General features: G+C 34.8%; 7 protein-coding genes and 1 pseudogene across 10 annotated transcripts in view; 6 read left to right on the plus strand and 2 right to left on the minus strand.

Moving 5' to 3' along the window:
- The window catches only part of LOC104793301 (endochitinase At2g43620-like), a 10,583-nt gene extending 7,734 nt beyond the window's left edge, over window positions 1-2,849 (minus strand). Inside the window, exons 1-2 of one of the 2 annotated variants that reach the window (XM_010519640.2) lie at window positions 2,339-2,849; window positions 160-763 (exon numbers count right to left, since the gene is read on the minus strand). In XM_010519640.2, the coding sequence (XP_010517942.1) occupies window positions 369-763; window positions 2,339-2,798 (855 nt within the window). In that variant the 5' untranslated portion in view covers window positions 2,799-2,849 and the 3' untranslated portion in view covers window positions 160-368. Of the gene's footprint in view, window positions 1-159; window positions 764-2,338 lie in introns of those variants that run through there. The other variant, XM_010519639.2, reaches the window with a different exon arrangement.
- Window positions 3,358-4,966, plus strand: LOC104793302. Its single transcript, XM_010519641.2, has 4 exons — window positions 3,358-3,496; window positions 3,705-4,021; window positions 4,156-4,413; window positions 4,498-4,966. The coding sequence occupies exons 2-4, from the start codon at window positions 3,746-3,748 to the stop codon at window positions 4,810-4,812; spliced, it is 849 nt and encodes a 282-aa protein (XP_010517943.1). The 5' UTR covers window positions 3,358-3,496; window positions 3,705-3,745; the 3' UTR covers window positions 4,813-4,966.
- LOC104793304 (signal recognition particle 14 kDa protein) lies at window positions 4,997-6,521 on the minus strand. Its single transcript, XM_010519642.2, has 5 exons — window positions 6,430-6,521; window positions 6,038-6,111; window positions 5,767-5,860; window positions 5,551-5,660; window positions 4,997-5,276 (listed from the first exon to the last, which is right to left on the minus strand). Exons 2-5 carry the CDS (start codon window positions 6,038-6,040, stop codon window positions 5,115-5,117), a joined length of 369 nt encoding a protein of 122 aa, XP_010517944.1. The 5' UTR covers window positions 6,041-6,111; window positions 6,430-6,521; the 3' UTR covers window positions 4,997-5,114.
- Window positions 6,659-10,610, plus strand: LOC104793305 (something about silencing protein 10). Of its 2 annotated transcripts, none has more exons than XM_010519643.2 (16): window positions 6,659-6,920; window positions 7,029-7,123; window positions 7,223-7,298; window positions 7,439-7,593; window positions 7,703-7,849; window positions 7,943-8,082; window positions 8,192-8,279; window positions 8,404-8,583; window positions 8,714-8,866; window positions 8,967-9,029; window positions 9,138-9,283; window positions 9,388-9,496; window positions 9,589-9,860; window positions 9,940-10,003; window positions 10,113-10,181; window positions 10,269-10,610. In XM_010519643.2, exons 1-16 carry the CDS (start codon window positions 6,821-6,823, stop codon window positions 10,398-10,400), a joined length of 1,989 nt encoding a protein of 662 aa, XP_010517945.1. In that variant the 5' UTR covers window positions 6,659-6,820; the 3' UTR covers window positions 10,401-10,610. The 2 variants fall into 2 exon arrangements, with proteins under 2 accessions (XP_010517945.1, XP_010517946.1); XM_010519644.2 differs by having other exon boundaries at window positions 9,141-9,283.
- On the plus strand, window positions 11,167-12,091 carry LOC104793306 (glucan endo-1,3-beta-glucosidase-like). The gene is made up of 4 exons (XM_010519646.2): window positions 11,167-11,265; window positions 11,364-11,392; window positions 11,481-11,721; window positions 11,809-12,091. The coding sequence occupies exons 1-4, from the start codon at window positions 11,211-11,213 to the stop codon at window positions 11,841-11,843; spliced, it is 360 nt and encodes a 119-aa protein (XP_010517948.1). The 5' UTR covers window positions 11,167-11,210; the 3' UTR covers window positions 11,844-12,091.
- LOC104793307 lies at window positions 13,518-14,438 on the plus strand (annotated as a pseudogene).
- Window positions 15,515-16,205, plus strand: LOC109133383 (glucan endo-1,3-beta-glucosidase-like). The gene is made up of 3 exons (XM_019246441.1): window positions 15,515-15,569; window positions 15,787-16,071; window positions 16,171-16,205. The coding sequence occupies exons 1-3, from the start codon at window positions 15,515-15,517 to the stop codon at window positions 16,203-16,205; spliced, it is 375 nt and encodes a 124-aa protein (XP_019101986.1).
- Window positions 18,254-21,825, plus strand: LOC104793308 (protein IQ-DOMAIN 14-like). Of its 2 annotated transcripts, none has more exons than XM_010519648.1 (6): window positions 18,254-18,599; window positions 19,167-19,263; window positions 19,375-19,472; window positions 19,590-20,483; window positions 20,579-20,908; window positions 20,986-21,825. In XM_010519648.1, the coding sequence occupies exons 3-6, from the start codon at window positions 19,398-19,400 to the stop codon at window positions 21,667-21,669; spliced, it is 1,983 nt and encodes a 660-aa protein (XP_010517950.1). In that variant the 5' UTR covers window positions 18,254-18,599; window positions 19,167-19,263; window positions 19,375-19,397; the 3' UTR covers window positions 21,670-21,825. The 2 variants fall into 2 exon arrangements, with proteins under 2 accessions (XP_010517950.1, XP_010517949.1); XM_010519647.1 differs by having other exon boundaries at window positions 19,186-19,263.

Consider the following 22,064-nt stretch of genomic DNA (forward strand, 5'->3'; position numbering starts at 1 on the left):
CCTTAGTTCAAAATTCAAACTACTGCATGTATATATATATATATACATACATTGAAAAAATTTGCAAATCATTTTAACCTTTTTTGATTGTCAATTATGCAGAAATGTTTTGAGGCACATATTCAATACTCGCAGTGGTATATATTGACCAAAATTAAAAGTTGCAAATTTTAGTAAATACGTTTATTATGGATGGGCTGATATAGTGATATATGCTTCATGCTATGACAACCGATACAAACAACACATTGGTACATTAGAATACACCGCATAATCTTTTATTCGACATCTTTAGTTATAAACTCACACGTGCACGACAACCGTCATACTATAAACCGTGGCATATATTATAACCGCATTTACCATCTTTAACAACTAAGACTTGTTCCAGGAGTGATCCCAAGCATATTGCAGAACTCCAGGTAATGGTTTACTCTGCTCTGCACCGCTGCAGGACGTCGGCCGTTGCATTCGCCACCGTTGATCTTCCTCGTGGTGGCTCCAAAGCCTTGGTCCAAGACTGGACGAACATTTAGGTTCCAGAACCACATGGCACACTGAAAGGCAACTTCTGGACTACGAGCCACCATATCAGGATCAGTCAAGAGAGGGAGTCCAAGAAACTTTCCGGCTGCACCGTAGTTGTAGTTCCACGTGATTTGGATTGGACCGCGACCGTAGTAGTCCTTTCCCGGTGTACATGGGTAAGCAGTGCTCGGTGAGCAGTATTTCCCTCTAGCTATTTCTTCTTTGTAGCAAAAACCTTGGCATAACGTAAAATAATCGTTATTTAAAAACTGATGATAAGTTATTTACAAAGATAATATCATTATATTGTTCACACACTAAATATCATAAATATTGAGGTACGTAATACAGTAGAACCTCTATAAATTAATATTCGGTAAATTAATAATCTCTATAAATTAATAAATTTATTCGGTCCCAAGTTGGAACTAATTCGATAATATAATAAGATAATATTTTTTTGAAAATTCTTTGTAAATATATGGTCCAATCAATAATATAAATTAATAATTATATAAAATTATCTAAATATATGTATATATATACACATTAATTTTTATTATAGTTCATTTTAAATATTTTTACTATATAAAAATCTTTGAGTACTATCTTCAAAACATGATAATTGTTATTTTCATTTTAATTGATTTTATAAAAATATTAATTATAACGATTAAATCTTACTTTAAAACTTTTTTACCAAATTAGAAAAGTCTCTTTATAAATTAATAATTATTAATTTATCGAGAAATTAAAACCTTTTATAAATTAATAGAATTTCATTGTCTCAACATTATTAATTTATAGAGGTTTTACTGTAGATGAGTTTAGTGTGTAGTAGACATATATGCATATTATTAATATAAAAGAAATTTGTTAAATTAACCAAGAAACATTATGGTGTCTAATAATATACTTAAAAATCATTATTTTCTTAAGTAAATAATTAGTACATGCATTCATGTAGTAAAACTATAAAGATTTATAATGAACTTACTTTNCGGTGAGCAGTATTTCCCTCTAGCTATTTCTTCTTTGTAGCAAAAACCTTGGCATAACGTAAAATAATCGTTATTTAAAAACTGATGATAAGTTATTTACAAAGATAATATCATTATATTGTTCACACACTAAATATCATAAATATTGAGGTACGTAATACAGTAGAACCTCTATAAATTAATATTCGGTAAATTAATAATCTCTATAAATTAATAAATTTATTCGGTCCCAAGTTGGAACTAATTCGATAATATAATAAGATAATATTTTTTTGAAAATTCTTTGTAAATATATGGTCCAATCAATAATATAAATTAATAATTATATAAAATTATCTAAATATATGTATATATATACACATTAATTTTTATTATAGTTCATTTTAAATATTTTTACTATATAAAAATCTTTGAGTACTATCTTCAAAACATGATAATTGTTATTTTCATTTTAATTGATTTTATAAAAATATTAATTATAACGATTAAATCTTACTTTAAAACTTTTTTACCAAATTAGAAAAGTCTCTTTATAAATTAATAATTATTAATTTATCGAGAAATTAAAACCTTTTATAAATTAATAGAATTTCATTGTCTCAACATTATTAATTTATAGAGGTTTTACTGTAGATGAGTTTAGTGTGTAGTAGACATATATGCATATTATTAATATAAAAGAAATTTGTTAAATTAACCAAGAAACATTATGGTGTCTAATAATATACTTAAAAATCATTATTTTCTTAAGTAAATAATTAGTACATGCATTCATGTAGTAAAACTATAAAGATTTATAATGAACTTACTTTCAGATTCATGAGAAAACTGAGCCAACATAGCGGCAATCTCACGCTTAGCGACGGTTCCTTTATAGGCCTCGAACGATTGGGCGGCCGTAATGAAGGCCTGGCGAGTGTAGAACCCTTTCGCTGGGCAGCCATTTCCAACTTTGCTCATGATACCGTCAAAAAACGCTGGTGTAACAACGTTTTCAATTGTATCACGAGGATCAGCGTTTAGACCGCCTCCACCGCCACTGGGAGTACTTGGTGGGATAGGTGTGGCTCCGGATCTGCAAGGTCCGCTTCGGCACCCGGTACCGCAGTAGGCGTTTGTGGTTCCACAGTATCCATACCTGCTGCAGCATAGGTTACCTGCACATCCGGTCGTGCTGCAGTGTTGCGAAAACACGGTTTTTGCCATAATGGTTATGGTGAAGAGACAAAGGATGAAAGCGTTTTTCAACATTGCTCGTTGGGTAGTCATATTTTTGTGTTTTGGAGTGTGTTGTAGGAGTAAGAGATGTGTGAAGAATGAAGAAGGTGTGTGGGATGTATTTATAGTGTACAATTTTGGTCTAATGCAAATGATATATTGATCAATGTTAGATATTTTTCACGATTGTTGATTGTCTTTTTTCTAAGTCAAAGTCAATGCATCAATGCCCCTTTGTACCACTAAACATAAGTCAATGATACATTTTTTTTTTTTGTTCTTTTCGTTATGAGATATATTATTGTCGGTCATATAAGTCAGATCAAAAACGAATAATCAAAATTTGAAACAACCGAGTTACTGAGATTAAAATCATTCTCATAATTAAAATCTTGATAGAGAAAAGGCCCAACATTAACCAAACCAAAACACATCGATAATGCAATTTGCAAATAGTCAACTAAAGCCCAAGCGGCCTCGGTATTAGACCAGCTTATTGAATTAAACCGGTTTAGTCTTACCAATCCATGGGTCTAGTCGTCTAGAACCATCGAGGCTCAAGTGGAAAACGACGTCGTTGTGTTGCATCTTTGAAGATAGATAAACTTTGTCGATCGGCTCCTGCTCCGCTCACACACAGTTGAGCTACTCCGTTGTTCCAGGACGCAAAAGGGGAAAAAATCGAATTTTTTTCTCTCCAAGCGAATACTAGGGTTTCGAATTCTCCGGTCCGTCAAGGCTTCGAAGAGGTACGATTACGTTTTTATGATGTTCTCCCGGAACTGCTCATTGTTCTTACCTAATAATTGCCGAACCAATGCCTTTATAATCGAATTTTGATTAGTCACAGCGTCCTTCGTCATACCCAAATTCTGATCATGCCTATGCCCAGAAGTATCTTTGTTTAGGTCAATGCTGGGTTCTAATTAGTTGTGTTCGTTGTTTGTTTTGTTTAAGGAAGTGATTGCATTAAGAGAAGCATTGAGGGGGGGGTAAAGATGAGCTTCACTCAGGCTAATTGTTTTCGACCATCCTACTCTTCTTCAAGGATAACAAGACCAAATTGTATCTCCAGTGTACCTATTAGGTCTTCACCACGCTTTGATCACTGCCCTCGTACCAGATTTGCGGTTCGAGCTACTGCTTCAGTGTCTACTCAGTTTTCCCCTCTTCTTAATCATCAGCGTCGTCGTTCACCTACTGTGAAATCGAAGCAGAGTCCTGCTGTATGCTTGTTTGGTGGGAAGGATAAACCCGATGGTAGTAGTGACGAGGTCAGATGCTTTTAACTCATGTTTTAACCAGAGAGTGTTTCCTTTTGTGTATGTTTCTCTGTTCTGTTTTTTGATGATGAGTTGTTTTTTTAATTTCGTTCACAATGATTTGTTGTAATGGCTTCTGTTATCAGATATCACCATGGAAAGCAATAGAGAAAGCTATGGGGAAGAAATCGGTTGAAGATATGTTGCGGGAGCAGATACAGAAGAAAGATTTTTATGATACAGACAGTGGTGGCAACGTTCCTCCACGTGGAGGAGGTAGTAGTGGCGGTGGTGGAAATGGTGAGGAGCGTCCTGAAGGGTCAGGAGGAGAAGACGGTGGTCTTGCTGGGATTGCAGATGAAACCCTGCAAGTGGTTTTAGCGACCTTAGGCTTCACCTTTTTGGTAAATGACACACAAATCTCAGGAAACATTCCAACTTCATATGTATATCGTATCTTGCATTGACTGGATATTCTTGTTTTGCAGTACACCTACATTATCACTGGGGAGGAATTGGTCAAGCTTGCAAGGGATTACATTAAGTTTCTTATGGGAAAACCTAAGACTGTTCGATTGACCCGAGCCATGGATGGTTGGAATGAATTTTTGGAGAAGATGTCGACGCAAAAAGTGTATGATGAGTATTGGCTAGAAAAGGCGATCATCAACACGCCAACCTGGTATGACAGCCCCGACAAGTACAGACGTGTCCTCAGGGCTTATGTGGGCTCAAATTCTGATCGAGACTATGTGGATGCAAATCCTGATGAAGACTATGTGGATGCAAATCCTGATGAATAGTTGGTGGCACTTTTGCCATTGTTACACAACTATGTGAGGTGTCTTACTAGGTTAGGAACAGGAAGAGATTCGTAATAACAATTGAGGTTTTTCTCAGTTTTCAGCTTATGTTTGAAATTAAGAATCAGTTTATGGAACTGGTATTATTATTATACATGATCATCATGCTCGAGGGAAAAGCAAGTGCAAGCCAAAATCTGTGATGTAACAATTCAAAATCTTTGAGATCTTTCAATACCTTTCAAAATTCAATTCTTAACCAGCAATTGCAAAATCAATATGATAAACATAAAAAGGAGAAATTAAAGTTTCTTAGGTTTAGTGGTTGTTGAAGTGCCTTCTTTCTTCTCTGCTTCTGTGGATTTCTTCCGGTCTTTCCTTTCCCTCTTCTTCAAAGCAGTCATGTGGGCCTTAAGAATGGTGGCATAGGATGCTTGAAATCTCTGGTGATCCTTAGCACCAACCTTACAAAACAAGAAAGCACTGTAACAAGTTAGTTTCGGACTAGTCTTAATGATCGCAGACCAGTATCAAATTTATACGAACTTGTGCAAGGAAGGATGAGTAGAGAGCTAAGAGAGAATGCTATCCTATATTCATTATTATCTATAATCCAGAGAGACTAGTGACAGTTAAAAACAATCTCTCCAGTAATGGGTATGTTGGTGTTTACTAAGGGATAATTCCAACGGAAACAGACATGGTTCTATATCTTGAGATATTAAGTAGAGAACATACCGAGGTAGAGACTGTTTTCTTTCCATCAGTAGCTCGAATAAGGCATCTGTATTCAATGGATTCTCCAGCTGAGCTCAGTTTCCTCTTCTGCAACTTAGACTTGAGAGATGCTGACACAAGTAATAAAAAAAGGGTCATATAAGATAAGCTTCGAAAAGATATTTCAAGTACAACCAGATAACAAAAGTGGAGGGACAAGATAGTGTCAAGATTTACATCTTTTCAAAGTAACCCACACAGAACCCTTCTCTTTGCTTTTCTCAAACATGCTCGTGAGTTCATTGAGGAATGGATCCAATTGTAAGAGAACCTGCAAAACCAAAAAAGGATGCCATCAAAAAACGCATTGAATCCTACAATGTAGCGTCAATGCTGAATCAAATCACAGCAAACACAAAACGAAGAATAAAAACAAATCTCACAAAAATCTTCACATGTTTACAAATTCGTTATCTTGTGTTAAATGGCATAAAGATCGAGAATTTACCATTGTTAAACCTCAGATGGATTAGTTTCAGCAGAGCTTCAAAGCAATGTAAAGACTTGTTATCACTTGGATCACTGAGAGAGGAAAAACAAGAAACCATAAACACAATGCAAGTGAAAAGCAATAGTAGATCTGATTGAATTGAACTTTGTCGATATCAATCGAATACGCAACTTAAAAATTCTAAGCACAATTTGAATTTTTTTTGCTCGAAGCCATTCAGATTTCTAAATCAATTCGAAGCTTCTGAACAAATCTAAGCAATAGAATTCAATGTTACAACAATTTGGAGGCGTTTAAAAACCAGATTATAGCCAACAAAACCCAGCTCAAGAACAACGAGATGTGAAGAATCAGAATTCAAACTAAGAAGAAGAAACTATTCAACTGACCAGAGAGAGACTAGAAGACGAATCCGTATGATCGATCTCTCCTGCTTCCACCACCGGCCGGAGGAAACAATTTATTCTTCGGTTAAAAGAAGTCGCCGCAAGTCAAAGACGAATATACCCTCGGTTCCCCGATAGAGTTATTTAAAGCTGGGCTTATTTCGATAAATAATGGGCTTTATTAGGCCCAGTTAAATTGTAAAAACCTTATTAGGGTTTTAATCGGTGTCCGTTCACCTTTCTTCGATCATCTTCGTCGACGGACACCATTGATAATCTCCAAAATTGTTCCCGTCGTAGAAACTGTGTTGCGCAGAGCTGACCTTTGTGAAGTTTAAACGCTAATTTGAGAAGGGCTTTTGAATTTCTCATAACCTAACTTTGCAGCACAACAATGGGTAAAAAAGGAGTGACTCAGAAGAGAAGTAGTAGCAAAAGCTCGAAAAGCCGCAAAGATATCGTCGAAGACCAATTCGATGACGAGATTGACGCCTGTAAGTTTCTACCCACTTGATAAAAAATTGTCCTTTGTTTTGTTTCCTGAAGCTTAATCGATTCTGATGTTTTTTTTTTTTTTTTTTTTTTTGTGTGTGTGTTCACAGTTCATAAACAGAGGGATATTGTTCCCTTGGATATTAATGATGATGATACTGATGATTCGGATGAAGATGATGTGCAGCCTGTTTTTGATTTAAAGGTTTGCTTTTGGTTTTTATGTTTCTAGGCATTTGTTTTTTTTTCTCCAATTCGTTGCAATGCCTCCCTTTTAATTTCGGTTTCTTTGGCTTTTAAATAGGGTGTGGATGATGAAAGTGAAGAGGATGAAGATACAGAAGACGAAGATGAGTCTGCTAATGGACTTACCGCTAAAAGTAAGGATGCCTTCTTATGTTAATGCTTATCATATGTTGTTGTTGTTGCATCTCTTCCGTTAATAATACGGTGTTACTAAAGTTACTCCTTTTGTTTTGAGTGCCTTATTCGTTTTCTCATTGGAATCTTAATTGTGCAGTGATTAGGCAGAAGAAATATCTAAGGCAAAAGTTTGGTGATGGTGATGATGAAATGGCTGATGATGATGATAAGGAGAAAGATGAGGAAGAAAAAAAGATCACATGGGGTGGAAGGAGAGGCATATACCATAGTGTTGATAATGTTGATTTTGAGGTAAGAATTGTCATTGTTTGTTGATAGGCTAGTTTCCTTTTGTTATTATCTGTTCTTTCTGAAACAAACTCTACATAAGTTGCTAATCTGGTTTGGTGTGATTTTTAAGCTCCAATCAAGTGATGATGAAGACCTTAAAGCGGAAGAAGAGGAGGTGATAAGACTACGGAGAGAACAACTTGAATCCATTACAGCTGCTGATGCTGGGTTAGACGATGATAGTGAAGATGACAGCGACAGAGAATTAACCATGGAGGTGGGCTATGGGTGTTAGCGATTACTATCATGTAGTTGATTCTATCTTTGTTGCTTAGTTAACTTACACATCTTTCTGGTTTATATTTGGCAGGAAATTCCTGTCAAAGGCAAGAAGGCTACAAAATCCACCACAGATAAGAAAGAGAAGGGTGATACGGACATACATGTTGAAGAGATCAAGAAAGACATAAACTCTTTGTCAAAAAAAGAGCAAATGGAAGTAGTACTTAGGTAATTTGATGTTTTCTGTTTCTCAAATTTCCATTAGCTCAATATATCTTTATGAGATCGTGATACATATTATGTATACTAATATTCACCTGAAATGTCTTTCGTGTAGTTCTGCTCCGGAAATAGTTGGGCTTTTGTCCGAGTTGAACGATGCAGTTGAAGAGCTTGAGAGTAAGATAAATCCTGTTATGAGTAAGGTAGACCACTTTACCTTCCAAATTTTTTTTAATAGACTTCTGTATTGTCACTTTATATTACCACAGTTTGAAAGACTATATTGTTACTCCTCCAGAAAATTTATGCAATTATGTCTCCTTGCAGTTAAAGGAAGGAGAAATATCGTTGAGTGGTGGGACAAGGTACCTGGAGGTTAAGCAGATTCTGCTACTGGCCTATTGCCAATCTATAACATTTTATCTTCTTCTCAAAGCTGAAGGGCAGCCCATCCGTGATCATCCAGTCCTGACCCGTATTGTAGACATCAAAGTTTTATTAGATAAGGTTCTGTGAGGTTCCCTTTTACGTTTTTAATCTCTCGACAATTTACATGTTGTACTGCTATGCTATACAAGCTGTGTTTATTAATTTATCACAGCAGCTGAGCTAATATATTATTTTTGTTTATAATTAGATGAAGAAACTTGATGGAGAGCTTCCCCCTGGATTTGAGGAGTCCCTAGCAAGAACTATTGCTACTGGAACAGTGCAAAAGGTGGTCAAAGAAGACCAGCTCGCTTCACCCGTCTCTGATTCAGTAGTTAAAATCACACAGGACATAGCCGAGGTAGAAGTTAGGATCTTACTTGCTGTCACTCGAGTTAAACTCTTATTAGTTGTTCGACAATTTCTTTTGTATTCAACCTTGCTGATCTCCATTTATCCAGCCGATGAAAATTGACAACGCGAGAGAAGAAAAGAAGAAAAAAGGAGAGAAACGCAAGCACCAGGTGAATACAAATCTAAGCATTTTCTATTCTATCAGAGAAAACTCCCCCAACCTCTTGCGTACTGGAACTTTTTTTCGTTTAACTTGAACAAATTTGCTTTCGTTGTAGCAGAATGATCAGGTTGATATGCAAAGTGAGCAAATGTTAAAACTTCGAGCTGCTCTAGAGGGAAAACTTAGAAGCAATGGAGTCCTTGGTTCTACTGTCTCAAAGTCTGATAAAGCTCAAAAACGCCAGAAATTAGCTAATAATAGGTAATAACTTCTTTTTTTCATCACACTGTTAATATGGTGAATTCGGTTGTCCCTTTCTGAAGATTGTGATGTATTATTAATTTTCCAATCTCGGATGTAACCAGGAAGCTGGAGACTTTCGATGATTATGTGGATGATGGAGACAATAATAGCACACATGATGTGAAAGCTAATAAAGTCTCCAAGCTTGTGTCCACCAAACGGAAGCCCAAGGTAAAATATATCGCAGATGTGAAAGTTAAATTTGTCTTTTGCTTTTTACGCTATTCTTTTTCTTAAATCTTTTCACCTTTTTGTCTTGGAAGACTGTTTCTGGAGATGATGATTTGCCGCAAAGGGATGATATTGGAGAACGGCGTAGGAAGTTTGAGCTCAGAGTTTTGGCTGGAGCTGGTGTGAAGTCAGAGGAAGATGGCAGGAATGGAAGTGGGGAATTTGCATCAGATGAAGACAATGATCGCGATGGTTTTAATAATGACATGGTTGATAATGATAGCGAATCAGAAGATGAATTTTACAAACAAGTGAAACAGAAGCAAGAAGCTAAACGAGCTGCCAAAGCAGAGATCTATTCAAGGTAGTTATACACTACATTAACCTTTTTTTCAGATAGTTTAGTACTGTTCATTTCCATGACACGTTTTGTGTTGGTTCAGGAAACCACATTTGATTCCGTCAGCACCAGAAGACGTGGATGGAAAACGACTGATTACACCTCAGGTTACAATGTTTCCAAAGCACACAACAAACATCATCTGTTTCTCTACCTAGCACCGTAGTTTAACGTTCCTTTTCATCTCTCTTTTTTTAAATCTCCACCAAAACATAGATACAAGGCAACAGAGGATTGACCCGGCAACGCAACAAGGATCGTAAAAACCCGAGAAAGAACTACCGGGTAAGACGATCTTGGATTGCTGTTTTCTGCAACGTTGGTTTCTTTGACCTGTTTGTTTGCCTTAAGATCTTGAATTTTTGTTTGTAGGATAAGCACGCGAAAAAAGTCATGAGAAATAAAGGACGGATCAGAGATATCAGGAAACAAACGGGTCCATATGCAGGTGAAACTCGAGGTATCAATCCCAACACAAGCCGGAGCATCCGAATCAAGAACTAACCTCCTCTTCTATATCCCCCAATTATCTCTATTTCCATGCTTCTTTTTGCTGTTGTATTATCTCTTCTTCTTTTTTTGGATCTTCTACTTTTCATTTTCTCTTCTTGAAGACCATAAGCAAATCATTGCTCTGCAATTTTTGATGTTTTTGTTTAAACATGTTGTCTTACATTTGTATTTTTAAGGAAGGAAAAAACTTGTTTTTTCTAACTTCAAGGAGGCAAACTCAATATGCTTAAGAGTCAGAAGAGGTAAGTAGTTAATAAAAATTTCAGCCAAATAGATTGATATAAACTCTTAAGTCTAAGCCAAATATTGTGTTCTTCTCTTCGTCCCAAATTGAGAGTGATTCCATTTACTACGATTGTGGGAAAATTTTTAACTAATTTTTCCCCCTTGTTTTCTAGTAATATTTTCCATACGAATACAATGTCACTATTGATCGCTAAAGGAAAAACAATGTCACTACCCAAAACCATTATAGTTCACTATAAAAGTGGGATAAACGGATTTATGTAAAATTAGATTGTGATCAATAAATTGAATTAAAATAAATAATCTAGTTAGATACAACTTTAGGTGTAAAAATCTCAGATATTACACATGTGTTGTAAGAAATTATTATTAATAAATAAAATTTTGTAAAATTGGGCAAATACAAGAGTCTGTTGATAAAGAAAAGTACTATACGACAATATTAAAGATAAATACTTAATTACTTCGGGATTATACAATAAATTATCACCTTGACATATTTATAGCCATTATTATAATCTTTATAACGCATAGAGGAGACAAACGAAATCAAACATGGCTAAAGCACATATTTGTCTTTCTTTCATCATCTTGTTATACATCTCATCAGGTAATCTAATCATCAGTGTAAGATTATTTGCAACATCTTAAATTGATCGTAAGAATTTCAAACTTCTTTAACAATTTCAGTTTTATTTACAATTACAGCAGGACGTTTCGTGAGAGTCAATGCGCAGGTACATGCTTTGAGAAAGAAAGTAAAAGGAAATCAAATTTAATATCATATGATTTTTATAACATTTTGAGTGTGCTTCTTTGTCGCAGAGCCAGGGAGATTGGTGTGTGGCAAAACCTGGCACGACGACCAAACAGCTTCAAAATAAGTTAGACTATGCTTGTTCGAAAATCGACTGTCAAGTCGTATCGACAGGGGGTACATGTTATTCACCAGATAATCTCTATAATATGGCTTCTGTGGCCATGAATCTTTATTACCAAGCTGAGGGAAGATACTTTGGAAATTGCAATTTCGAAGGCTCTGGTCTCATTGCCATAACCGATCCTAGTGAGTTTTTTCTTACTCTAAACAATTATGTAACTTTTGGTTTATTTGATTTGTGAAATCAATTCATTTATTGGTTTGTTTTTGCAGGCTATGGATGTTGTAAATATCAGTTTAATAAGTAAAGCATGTAAATGCTGCGTATATGTTACAAAACAAAACAAATAACTCTAGTTCTGATATTATATATATGATATCTAAAGTACTTTGGAGTCTGAATGGTTCAATTGTTAAGTATTTGAGTTTTATATCGTTGTCAAAACCATTACTAAATCTAATTTATCGGAAATCATCTTATTCAATAGCATGTGAAGACGAGTTTATAGTGGGAAGAAGGTTTGTCTTGTCCCTTAGCTGAAAAGACTGAAGTATTTTTAGTATTGTGCCTTAAATTATATTCCAAGGTTCAATTATCCATCTTTTTCATCAATCATTACTAAAACCATTTTTTCCCGAACAAGTAATCTTTTTCTTTCCTTTTTTCTTGGACTAACACATGATTATTTCATTCAGTCAAACCAAATCAAAGTACAAAAATGGAGATCCAAAGATACCAAAGTTTAAAAAGTTACAAAGGAAGTTATTCCCTAATACCATAAACAAGAAGATAATAGAGATATATGAATCATTCATATATCTCCTCACTAAACCAAGAACTAGGTCGATTCTTTCCAAAGTAAACCTCTTTCGTAACCGGGAAGGCTGAACAAGATTATTTGATTTTAGTAAGGGAGTAAAACAGAAAGAAAAAAATTGAAATTGTTTACAAACATAATACAAATCAGATTACGAACAGTGTTATGGCATCTTGAATGTATATATGTTTGTAGGGAAATTACTTCTTAATCCAAAATCCGGATTACAACAGTCTTTCCTGTTTCTTTATTGCATACATTTTGCGTGTCTGTCCTTAAACCAATAGAGAAAGACATCCTAAAAGGCTAAAACCTTAATCTTTTGTAGTTGGGAGATACCAGTAAGAGACATAAGATAGGATCGGAAGCCTCTTGCTCTATATATAATGGTGTTCGAGCGAATCCATATATATCCTATTTTTGTATTTCAAAAGCAAGATATTTATTTTTCGGGTTTTGGTTTGATTTTGATAATTTTACCATTTTCAGTAAATGTTCGAATATATTGTAACTATGACAAATTTTGTAACTTTTTTTTTTTCGTTTTCTAATTTTCTTGCCAAAGTAAGTAAGAAAAAACAGTGTAAGTTAGAAATGATATTAGCCGACCGAAGATATTTGACACATGTTTTCTAAACTACAACAATAATAAAACATAAATGGTAGTAATATTTGTAAAAAGTTGACAAATAAAAGACTAAAAGTTACACAATATACAAAGAAAAGTACTACTAAAGTACTATATATATTAGACATTAATATTAATTACGTTGAGATATATATCATATAAATTAGCTTAAAAATATATCTAATTGTTAGCAGAAAGTATTATAGTCTTAAACTCTAAAATTAAAATTTGCCAAAGAATCACTAACTTTTCTGTAATCATTAAATGTTTTGGATACTAGAGGATTAAAAATTTACTATGTTACACACTATTAATAGTTAAATATAATTGATGTGGTAAAATGTGACTGAAAACACTTTTTAATATAAATAATTAAATATAATTCTATCAGCAAGTATGCAACATCTGTTAATAATAATGAGAAATTTTGCAAGATTTGAAAAATAAGTATGTTATTTATATACATATGTATACTCAACCATATATATCCTCTCATAATATTAAAAATTTCTATTTATTATTCCAAATCTCTCTCTCTCTCTATATATATATATAAGAGATGGGTTAACCTAGTTTATAGCAAAGCTATAGAGGAGCTGAGGAGGTTTCAGACGTCAAACGAAATCCAACATGGCTAAAGCACAAATATGTATTTGTTTCATCATCTTCTTATCCCTTTGGTCAGGTAAGGGATCATAACTAATCATCATGTGTGATTAATATAATTACTATCTATCAATCAATCTATATACATCGATTGTAGTGATGTATATAGATTGTAAGATTTTCATACAAACGTTATAGATCATTTCAAAATCACAATTTCATTGTAAGATTTTCCAAGTTCTGTAATAATATTTTATTTTTGTGTTTTGTTCTTTTTTTTTTTACTGACAGAAGGAAATTTCATGTAAGTCAAGGCAGATGTAAGTAATTAGATTACTCATAAGTGCAGTCAAGTCATAAAATTGTTTTTTTTTATTATAATTAATGGTCTTTGAGTTTGTTCTTTGTTACAGGGCTCCGGAAAATGGTGTATTGCTAAACCTTCTACGTCTTATGATAAACTTCAAGAAAGCATAAAATTCGCTTGTTCGAAAATCGATTGTCAGATCATATCGAACGGAGGTGCATGTTATTCTCCCGATAGTCTCATCAGTCGTGCTTCTGTTGCCATGAATCTTTACTACCAAATTCAAGGAAGACGTTTTGAGAACTGCGATTTCGGAGGCTCTGGTCTCATTGGCTAACTGATCCTAGTGAGTTTCCTTTTTTTTTTTTGCTCTGAACAGTTATGTAACTTTAATTTGTTTAGTCTAAACTTAAATCAATTTTTTTTTTCTTATTTACAGGCTACGGAAATTGCACTTATAAATTTCGTAAGTAAAACATATGAATTATGAAGCTTCGACTTTGTTGCAAGAAGATAGAAGACCGTACCTGAAATTTTATATTTATCTGAAGTTTTGATCTTTCTTGAGTCTTGATATGTGTATGTCATTATCAAAATAATAAAATATAATAATTTTATCAACATTTTATCTACCTCAGTATTAATAAAAATATAATACCAATAATCTTAATTATATTTGATTTAGTTATGCTACATAAATACGTACATACATTCGTTAGATGTGAGTTTTCTTGCCAGCGAAACCTAATTAACACATACATACACGTATATTATTAGATCACATACACGAGCAATTGTGAGTATGTGACAGCATGTGAAGACGAGTTTTTTTTAGTGGGAAGAAGATTTGACGATTTGTCTTGTCACTTTAGCTGATAATCTTGAAGTATTTTAATATTGTGGCTTAAATTTTTTTCCAAGGGAGTTTATCCATTTTTATCCTTTCGTTCAAAAAAAAAAAAGTAATTTATCCATTTTTTAATCACATATTAGTAAAACCGTTTTTTCCCGAGCAAGTAATCAAATATAATGGAACTGCCGGAGTTCTATATCTCCACACTAAACCAAGAACTAGGTCGATTCTTTTCAATGTAGATCGCATTCTCAAATCGAAAAAGCTGAAACTACACTATTTCAATAGAAGATTAAAACACAACATTTTGAAATTAATTGTTTACAACCATAATAAAAATCAGTTTATGAATGGTAACAGTGTTATGACATCTTCAGTGTTATGACATCTTCAATGTATACTATATAGACATTAATATTAATTATGCTGGGATATATATATCATACAGTTAGCTTAAAATATATCTAATTTTTGGCACAAACTATTATAGTCTTAAAACTAACATTTTAAAATTACCAAAAAATCACAAATTTTATCTGTATATATAAATTGTTATAGATACTAGATGATTGAAAATTTACTATAAAACAATATACTGCATTATTTTAATTTTCTGTTTATACAATTCATAATTAAAATTTAAAATTTATATATATATTATTCCAAATTATTCCAAATCTCTCTATATATAAAAGATGGGTAATGGGTTAACCTATAATTTTAAACAAAGTTGTAGAGGAGGTTTCAGACGTCAAACAAAATCAAACATGGCCAAAGCACAAATATGTATTTGTTTCATCATCTTCTTATCTCTTTGGTCAGGTAATCACAACTAATCATCATGTGTGATTAATATATAATTACAATATCGATCAATCTATATACATCGATTGTAGCGATGCATACGGACCGGACGTTACAGATCATTCAAAATCTTAATTTTGTGTATTTATTTTTCATGTTTTTCTTACAAAAGGAAATTTCATGGAAGTCAAGGCAGATGTAAGTAATTAGATTACTCATAATTAAGTGAAAACAGACAAGTTATATATAATGCTCTTTGAGTTTGATCTTTTGTTACAGAGCCCCGGAAAATGGTGTGTTGCTAAACCTTCTACGGCTACCAATAAACTTCAACAAAACATAGACTACGCGTGTTCGAAAGTCGATTGTAAGATTATATCGAAAGGAGGTGCATGTTATTCTCCAGATAGTCTCATTAGTACTGCTTCTGTTGCCATGAATCTTTACTACCAAACTCTAGGAAGAGATTTCTGGAACTGCCAATTTGAAGGCTCTGGTTTCATTAGCGTAACTGATCCTAGTGAGTTTCCTTTTCATCTTTTTTTTTTTCCTCTAAAGTCTAAACAATTATCTAACTTTTTTTTGGTCTGATCTCAAATGAACTTTTTCTTATTTACAGGCTACGGAAATTGCATTTATACATTTCATAAGTAAACATATGAAGCTTCGGCTTTGTTGCAAGAAGATAGAGGACCGTACTTGAAATTCTATAGTTAATATTATTTGAAGTTTTGATGTTTCGATTTTTCAACAGCTAAATGTTTGAGTCTAAATGTCATTGTCAAAGCAATAAAATATAATTTCAACGATACTTCATCTAACTCTGCATTAGTATATAAATATAATACCAATTAATAAACTTAACTATATTTGATTTGGTTATGCTACATAAATAAATACATATACGTTAGATGTGAATTCTTTAATGTTTTTGCCTAAATAGATGTAAAGTAATACTATAGTTTTATATTCTTACCAGCAAAACCTAACAGGCTAACACATATATTACACACATTAAAAAGTTTTCTACGGTTATCATAAAAGTCTTAACTGTGTTCTTTTTAGTAAACCATATGACATAACGTTATGTTGTTGTGGTTTTATGAGATAGATCACCTAATTTTATTAATTATCAGCTGAGGTCAATTATATATCAGCATCATATCAACCAAAGATAATCTATGTTGGGTATCCCCTTATACATAAGAATATATGATGGTATCATATATAGGTAGGGTTAGGTTAGGTCTTATAATTATGAAAATTTAATAATTAAGTCACACACACGAGCAAATGTGGCCGCATACGAAGACGACGGGTTATTAGTGGGAATGAATGTGGGAAGAAGTCTTGTCTTATCACTAATTAGTTGAAATATTTTTTAATATTCTTGCTTTGAATTGTAGTGTATTCCAAAGTTAAAATAAAACTATATGCGTTCTTAACACCCGAATAAGTAAATTATGTTTCCCAAGTCCGTGGACTTGGTACCGTGTAATTCGATACATTTGATTCGCATGTCTAGACCAATAACTAGCTAGGACGAGTCTTGTTGAGAAGAAACCTTATCCCGCCCCATAACATGAAGTCATGAAACAACACTAGTACAGCCACGCTGCCTCGGCTCTAATAAGTTCAAAATACTACTCCACTTTAACCCCAACATGTCCAAGAGGAGAACAGTGATTGGTCCATGTCACGTGAACTAAAACATTTGGCAAGTACTGCACAAATTAATGACGGCAAGAAAGTGAGACGACCACACGCGAGATGTGAGCGCGTAGGTCATGAGAGACAACAAAGAGAATCAACCTCGTCTATGAAAATTTCATCAGATTCTGTCGATACCAAACAAAAAAACTCATACTAAAAGTATTTTTGTTGGTCGTTTACAAAAAATTTAAAAGCGACTGTCCTAATTATGATTTGTATATTATACACCGGATAAAATAAACAAATCAAAATGGGTCTCTCCACTAAACTTAAAAATATATCAAAAATTCTACAAAATATATATATACTCTTTGGGCGGGGACAGGAACAAAAATATACTTAAGAAACGATAATAATGGGCATAGTTCTTCTTTGAGACCTGCTTCTGCTTTTCTTTCTGTTGCTGTCTTTGATTATAATAGGAAAGCTTTATGTTTCTTTAATTATGCAACTATGACGTCTTTATTTTCTTTAAAAAAAAATACAAAAGGTAGCTTAAAACAAATTTAGAAAATTCATGTTGCATCTCTTCAGTTATATCTTTATTAGCTAGAAAAAACATTCAATAATTATTTTCATGGTAACACTGAAAACTACAGTTCAACTTCACGTCTTTTAAACTGAAGAAATGGTTAAAAATAACCACAAAAAAAATAAAATAAAAAATAAATGTCATATGAATTGGAGGAAATAAAAAGTTAAATCAGTTGTTTTCTACTTTTGGAGAAAATGAAAAGTTATCAAGAAGTCTCCATATAAAACACTATTTATGATCCAAGAAAATCTACTAATCTAACATATTTAAGTCCACTAAGAAAATTGTGTTACCGTTGTTTGGTTAGGGATGAGTTTTGTGGTTAAGTAAAATAGCCAACATTGAGTGATAAAGTGAACAACTCTTTCTCTCTCTTCATGATGGTAAAATCGATTTGATTAAATCCAAAAAGGTAGTAAGAGAAACAAAAACAGCAAAAAGGAAAAAAAGTTTCAAAATTTACATTGGCATACCAACTAGACCCAGATCCAAAGTTGCAGACTTTTCAACCATTTTCAAAGTCATTTTACCCACACACACAACACTACTAAAAAGGATTATGTAGAAGACTAATTAATGTTTCTTAAAATACTATTTCTTTATTGTGCGTTAGAAAGATATGAGAGCTGAGAGAGGAAGCAAGCAGAGGAGAGGATAGACAAAAGAGAAAAGGGACATTTACCAGACAAGAGTTCTTTCTTCTCTGCCCCTTGCTTCTTTCTCTCTCTCTCTCTCTTTCCTAGTTTCTTTTGAGAAGATTTAGAAGAAGGGGAAAGCTACAAAAAAACTTCAGACTCGAGGTTAGTAATTCGTGTTGCTTAGTGATATGAAAGGTAGTTCTGTTTCTTGATTTTATAGTTTTTCACTTTCTGGTTTTCTGGGTTGTTTCAAAAGATCTGTCTTTTCTTGTTCTTTGTGTGTCTCTACTCTTGTTGGGATGTGAAACAAAACACATGATACTTGAGGGGGAGAGAGAGAGAGAGAGAGAGAGAGAACTCACTTGTGACTTGTTTTTGTTCTCTGAGTAAAATTCTCTTAAGCAAAATTGAAACTTTTTTCAGTTTTCTAATATTATTCTGCATATTAAATTTGAGAATTTTACAAGCTGTCTTCTTTGTCTCTGTGTGTGTCTCTCACTCTCTCTTTGTTGCAATAGAGCAAGCAAGTTTTGTGTTGATTTAGTTAGTTCACCTACTCTAAAGAGTTGAGCTAAGATTTGTCAAAAAGTTAAAACTTCCTTTTCATGGAAGCTCAACAAACTCAAAAACACCTCTCTCTCTCTCTCTTTCCTTCTCTTTGGCAGTTTCTGTATTTGAGTTTCTTTGGATCTGCCTTTGATTTTCTTTCATTTTGTCTTTTAACTGCAGTTTCTTTTGGATCATGCAGGTAAGAGTTTTTTTTTTTAGGCTACAGAGCAATCATGCTACTTTGCGCCTTTTCCCAAAATCTTATCCATCTATCTCGGTAAGAAATGCTTCTGATGAGCAAATACACTGCTGTAGTGGTCTTAAAACTCTCCATGCATAGATCTTTAAAACAAAGGTTGTGGTCTTCTGTTCCATTGTGTGACGACAGGTAAGGAAAGTAATGTTGGAAAAATGGTGAAGAAAGGAAGTTGGTTTTCTGCAATCAAAAGGGTTTTTAGTCCACATTCCAAAGAGAAGCTTGGCAGTGTAAGCTTGTTTTGCTCTAAAAGAAACGTTTACTTAGCTTGCAAAGATGTTGGTTTTTAAGGAGTTTTCTGATGAGTTACTTTTTTGGCTCTTGGTGACCATTTTTGCTTGCAACAGGAAACACAGATAAAGAGTGGAAAAGAAAAAAGGAAGAAAGGTTTTGGGAAGCGAGAGCCTAGTAGTATTGAAAAGATCTTGGGCGAGGCTGCAAGGGATCATAATCTTGTTTTCAGGCCTCCTACTCCTGAGAGACCAAATCCATTCTCAGTCTCTCCTCCTCTGAGGCCTGCTTCTCCAAGAGTTGCCTCACCACGAGCTGCTTCTCCAAAGCCACCTTCTCCTAGAGCTGAAGTTCCAAGATCCCTTTCGCCAAAGCCACCTTCTCCTAGAGCTGAAGTTCCAAGATCTCTTTCGCCAAAACCCCTTGATCGATCAAAGCCAGCATCAGCCTCTGTCAATGCTCATCCTCAAAGGCCTGCTTCTACTCGAGTTCCTTCTCAGAGAATTACCCCTCCCAGTGTTCCTTCTCCAAGACCAAGTTCACCAAGAGGTGGTGCCTCCACACAAGCCGTCTCTTCAAAGTCACCTTCTCCTAGAGTAGAGCCACCAACATTGGACACTCCAAGACCTCCTTCGCCAAAGCCTCCTTCCCCAAGAGCAGACCCACCAAGATTGGATGTTCCAAGACCTACCACGCCTAGGCCACCTTCTCCAAGAGCAGAAGCACCAAGATTGGATGCTCCACGACCCACTACGCCTAAGCCACCTTCTCCAAGAGCAGAGCCACCAAGATTAGAAGCTCCAAGACCCACTACGCCTAAGCCACCTTCTCCAAGATCAGACCCACCAAGAATAGATGCTCCAAGACCCACTACGCCTAAGCTCCCTTCTCCAAGAGCGGTTTCGCCTAGAACTGTTCAGCGACGGGAGATTGTGCATAGACCAGAGCCAACACTTTCGGTCCAACATGCTTCTGCAACAAAGATTCAAGGAGCTTTCAGAGGTTTCATGGTACGTGTACGCATTAAGTTTCTGTTTCAATATTTGCACATTACATTAGCCTCTATGTCCGAGACAAGGAAGTTACTGACTTGAGAGTGAAACAGGCAAGGAAGAGTTTCAGAGCTCTTAAAGGTCTAGTCAGGCTTCAAGGAGTGGTGAGAGGATACAGTGTGAAGCGGCAGACGATAAATGCAATGAAGTACATGCAGCAAGTGGTCCGTGTTCAATCCCAGATCCAGTCACGTCGCATCAAAATGTTGGAAAACCAAGCTCAGGTAGAGAAAGATGAAGCCAAATGGGCTGCAACTGAAGCTGGTAATGATAATTGGGATGACAGTGTGCTGACAAAAGAGGAAAGGGATGCAAGATCACTGAGAAAAACTGAGGCTATCATCAAGAGAGAAAGATCCATGGCCTATGCATATTCTCGCAAGGTAAATACTCAATCCTTCCTTCCTCATGCCATCATCATGTTGATGCAGTTTTTGCTAACGTCTCTATCTATGTGCAGTTGTGGAAAAACAGTCCCAAGTCTACTCAGGAGAATCGTTCTTCAGGTGGGTTCCCTCAATGGTGGAACTGGGCGGACCGGCAGAATCCTCTTGCTAGTCCTGCACCGAGCTATAACCAACAATTAAGAGATTTCAGGCTAACACCATCAAGACTCTGTCCAAGTCCTCTGTCTCAGTCAAGCAAAAAACACCATACAAGACTTGACAACCACTTTGACAATTCAACACCCAGGTCGTCGAGATCTACACTGCTCACTCCATCCAGACACATCCACAGTGGTACATCAAGATACTCGAGTGGAAGACTAATAAGAGGTCAAGATTCTCCATTCAAGGATGATGACAGCCTCACAAGCTGCCCTCCGTTCCCGAGTTACATGGCTCCAACAGTCTCTGCAAAGGCAAAAGTTAGACCAAACAGCAATCCAAAGGAGAGAGTGATGGGTACACCTATCAGCGAGAAGAGGAGAATGTCGTTTCCCCCTACACAACAGCAAGGTCTCGATACGTTTAGATGGAACAAAGGGTCATTGGTCATGAGCAACAGCAGCAGCCAAAGGGGTCCTGGTTCACCTGGAGGTGTGGTTCTTGAGAAACACAAGACACTTAAATCAGTAGGAAATTTGAGCATTGGTTCCTCTGCCTCGACAGTTGGGAGAAAGGAATTTAACAGATTTGTGTGATCTCTTTTGATTTGAACATTTTTTTTTCCTTATTTTGTTGCTTTTGCTTCACTTAAGGTTGGTGGTGTTGATTTTGAGTGTTGTAACATAATAAAAAGGTAAAACAAAAACAACAACAGAGGATTTGGTTTGAAGTAGAACTTTTTAAGACTCATATGGGCATGAGACTTGGTAATACAATTCAAAAGCGTAAAATGTCACGTAAGATATGATTCAAGACCTAAATCTGTTGGGTAGAAACTAGAACAAAACACAAAGTATCTTAAGACTAGATTCAGATGAAACGTATGAACAAGATCATCATCACACAGACTACAGTCTTCCGCTCTACCAACTGAGCTAAGGTCGGCTGTTCAAAAAAAAAAAAAAAAAAAAAAAAAAAAAAAAAAAAAAAA

This window comes from Camelina sativa, chromosome 6, assembly GCF_000633955.1.
Source record: "Camelina sativa cultivar DH55 chromosome 6, Cs, whole genome shotgun sequence".
In the NCBI taxonomy this organism is placed as follows: Eukaryota; Viridiplantae; Streptophyta; class Magnoliopsida; order Brassicales; family Brassicaceae; genus Camelina; species Camelina sativa.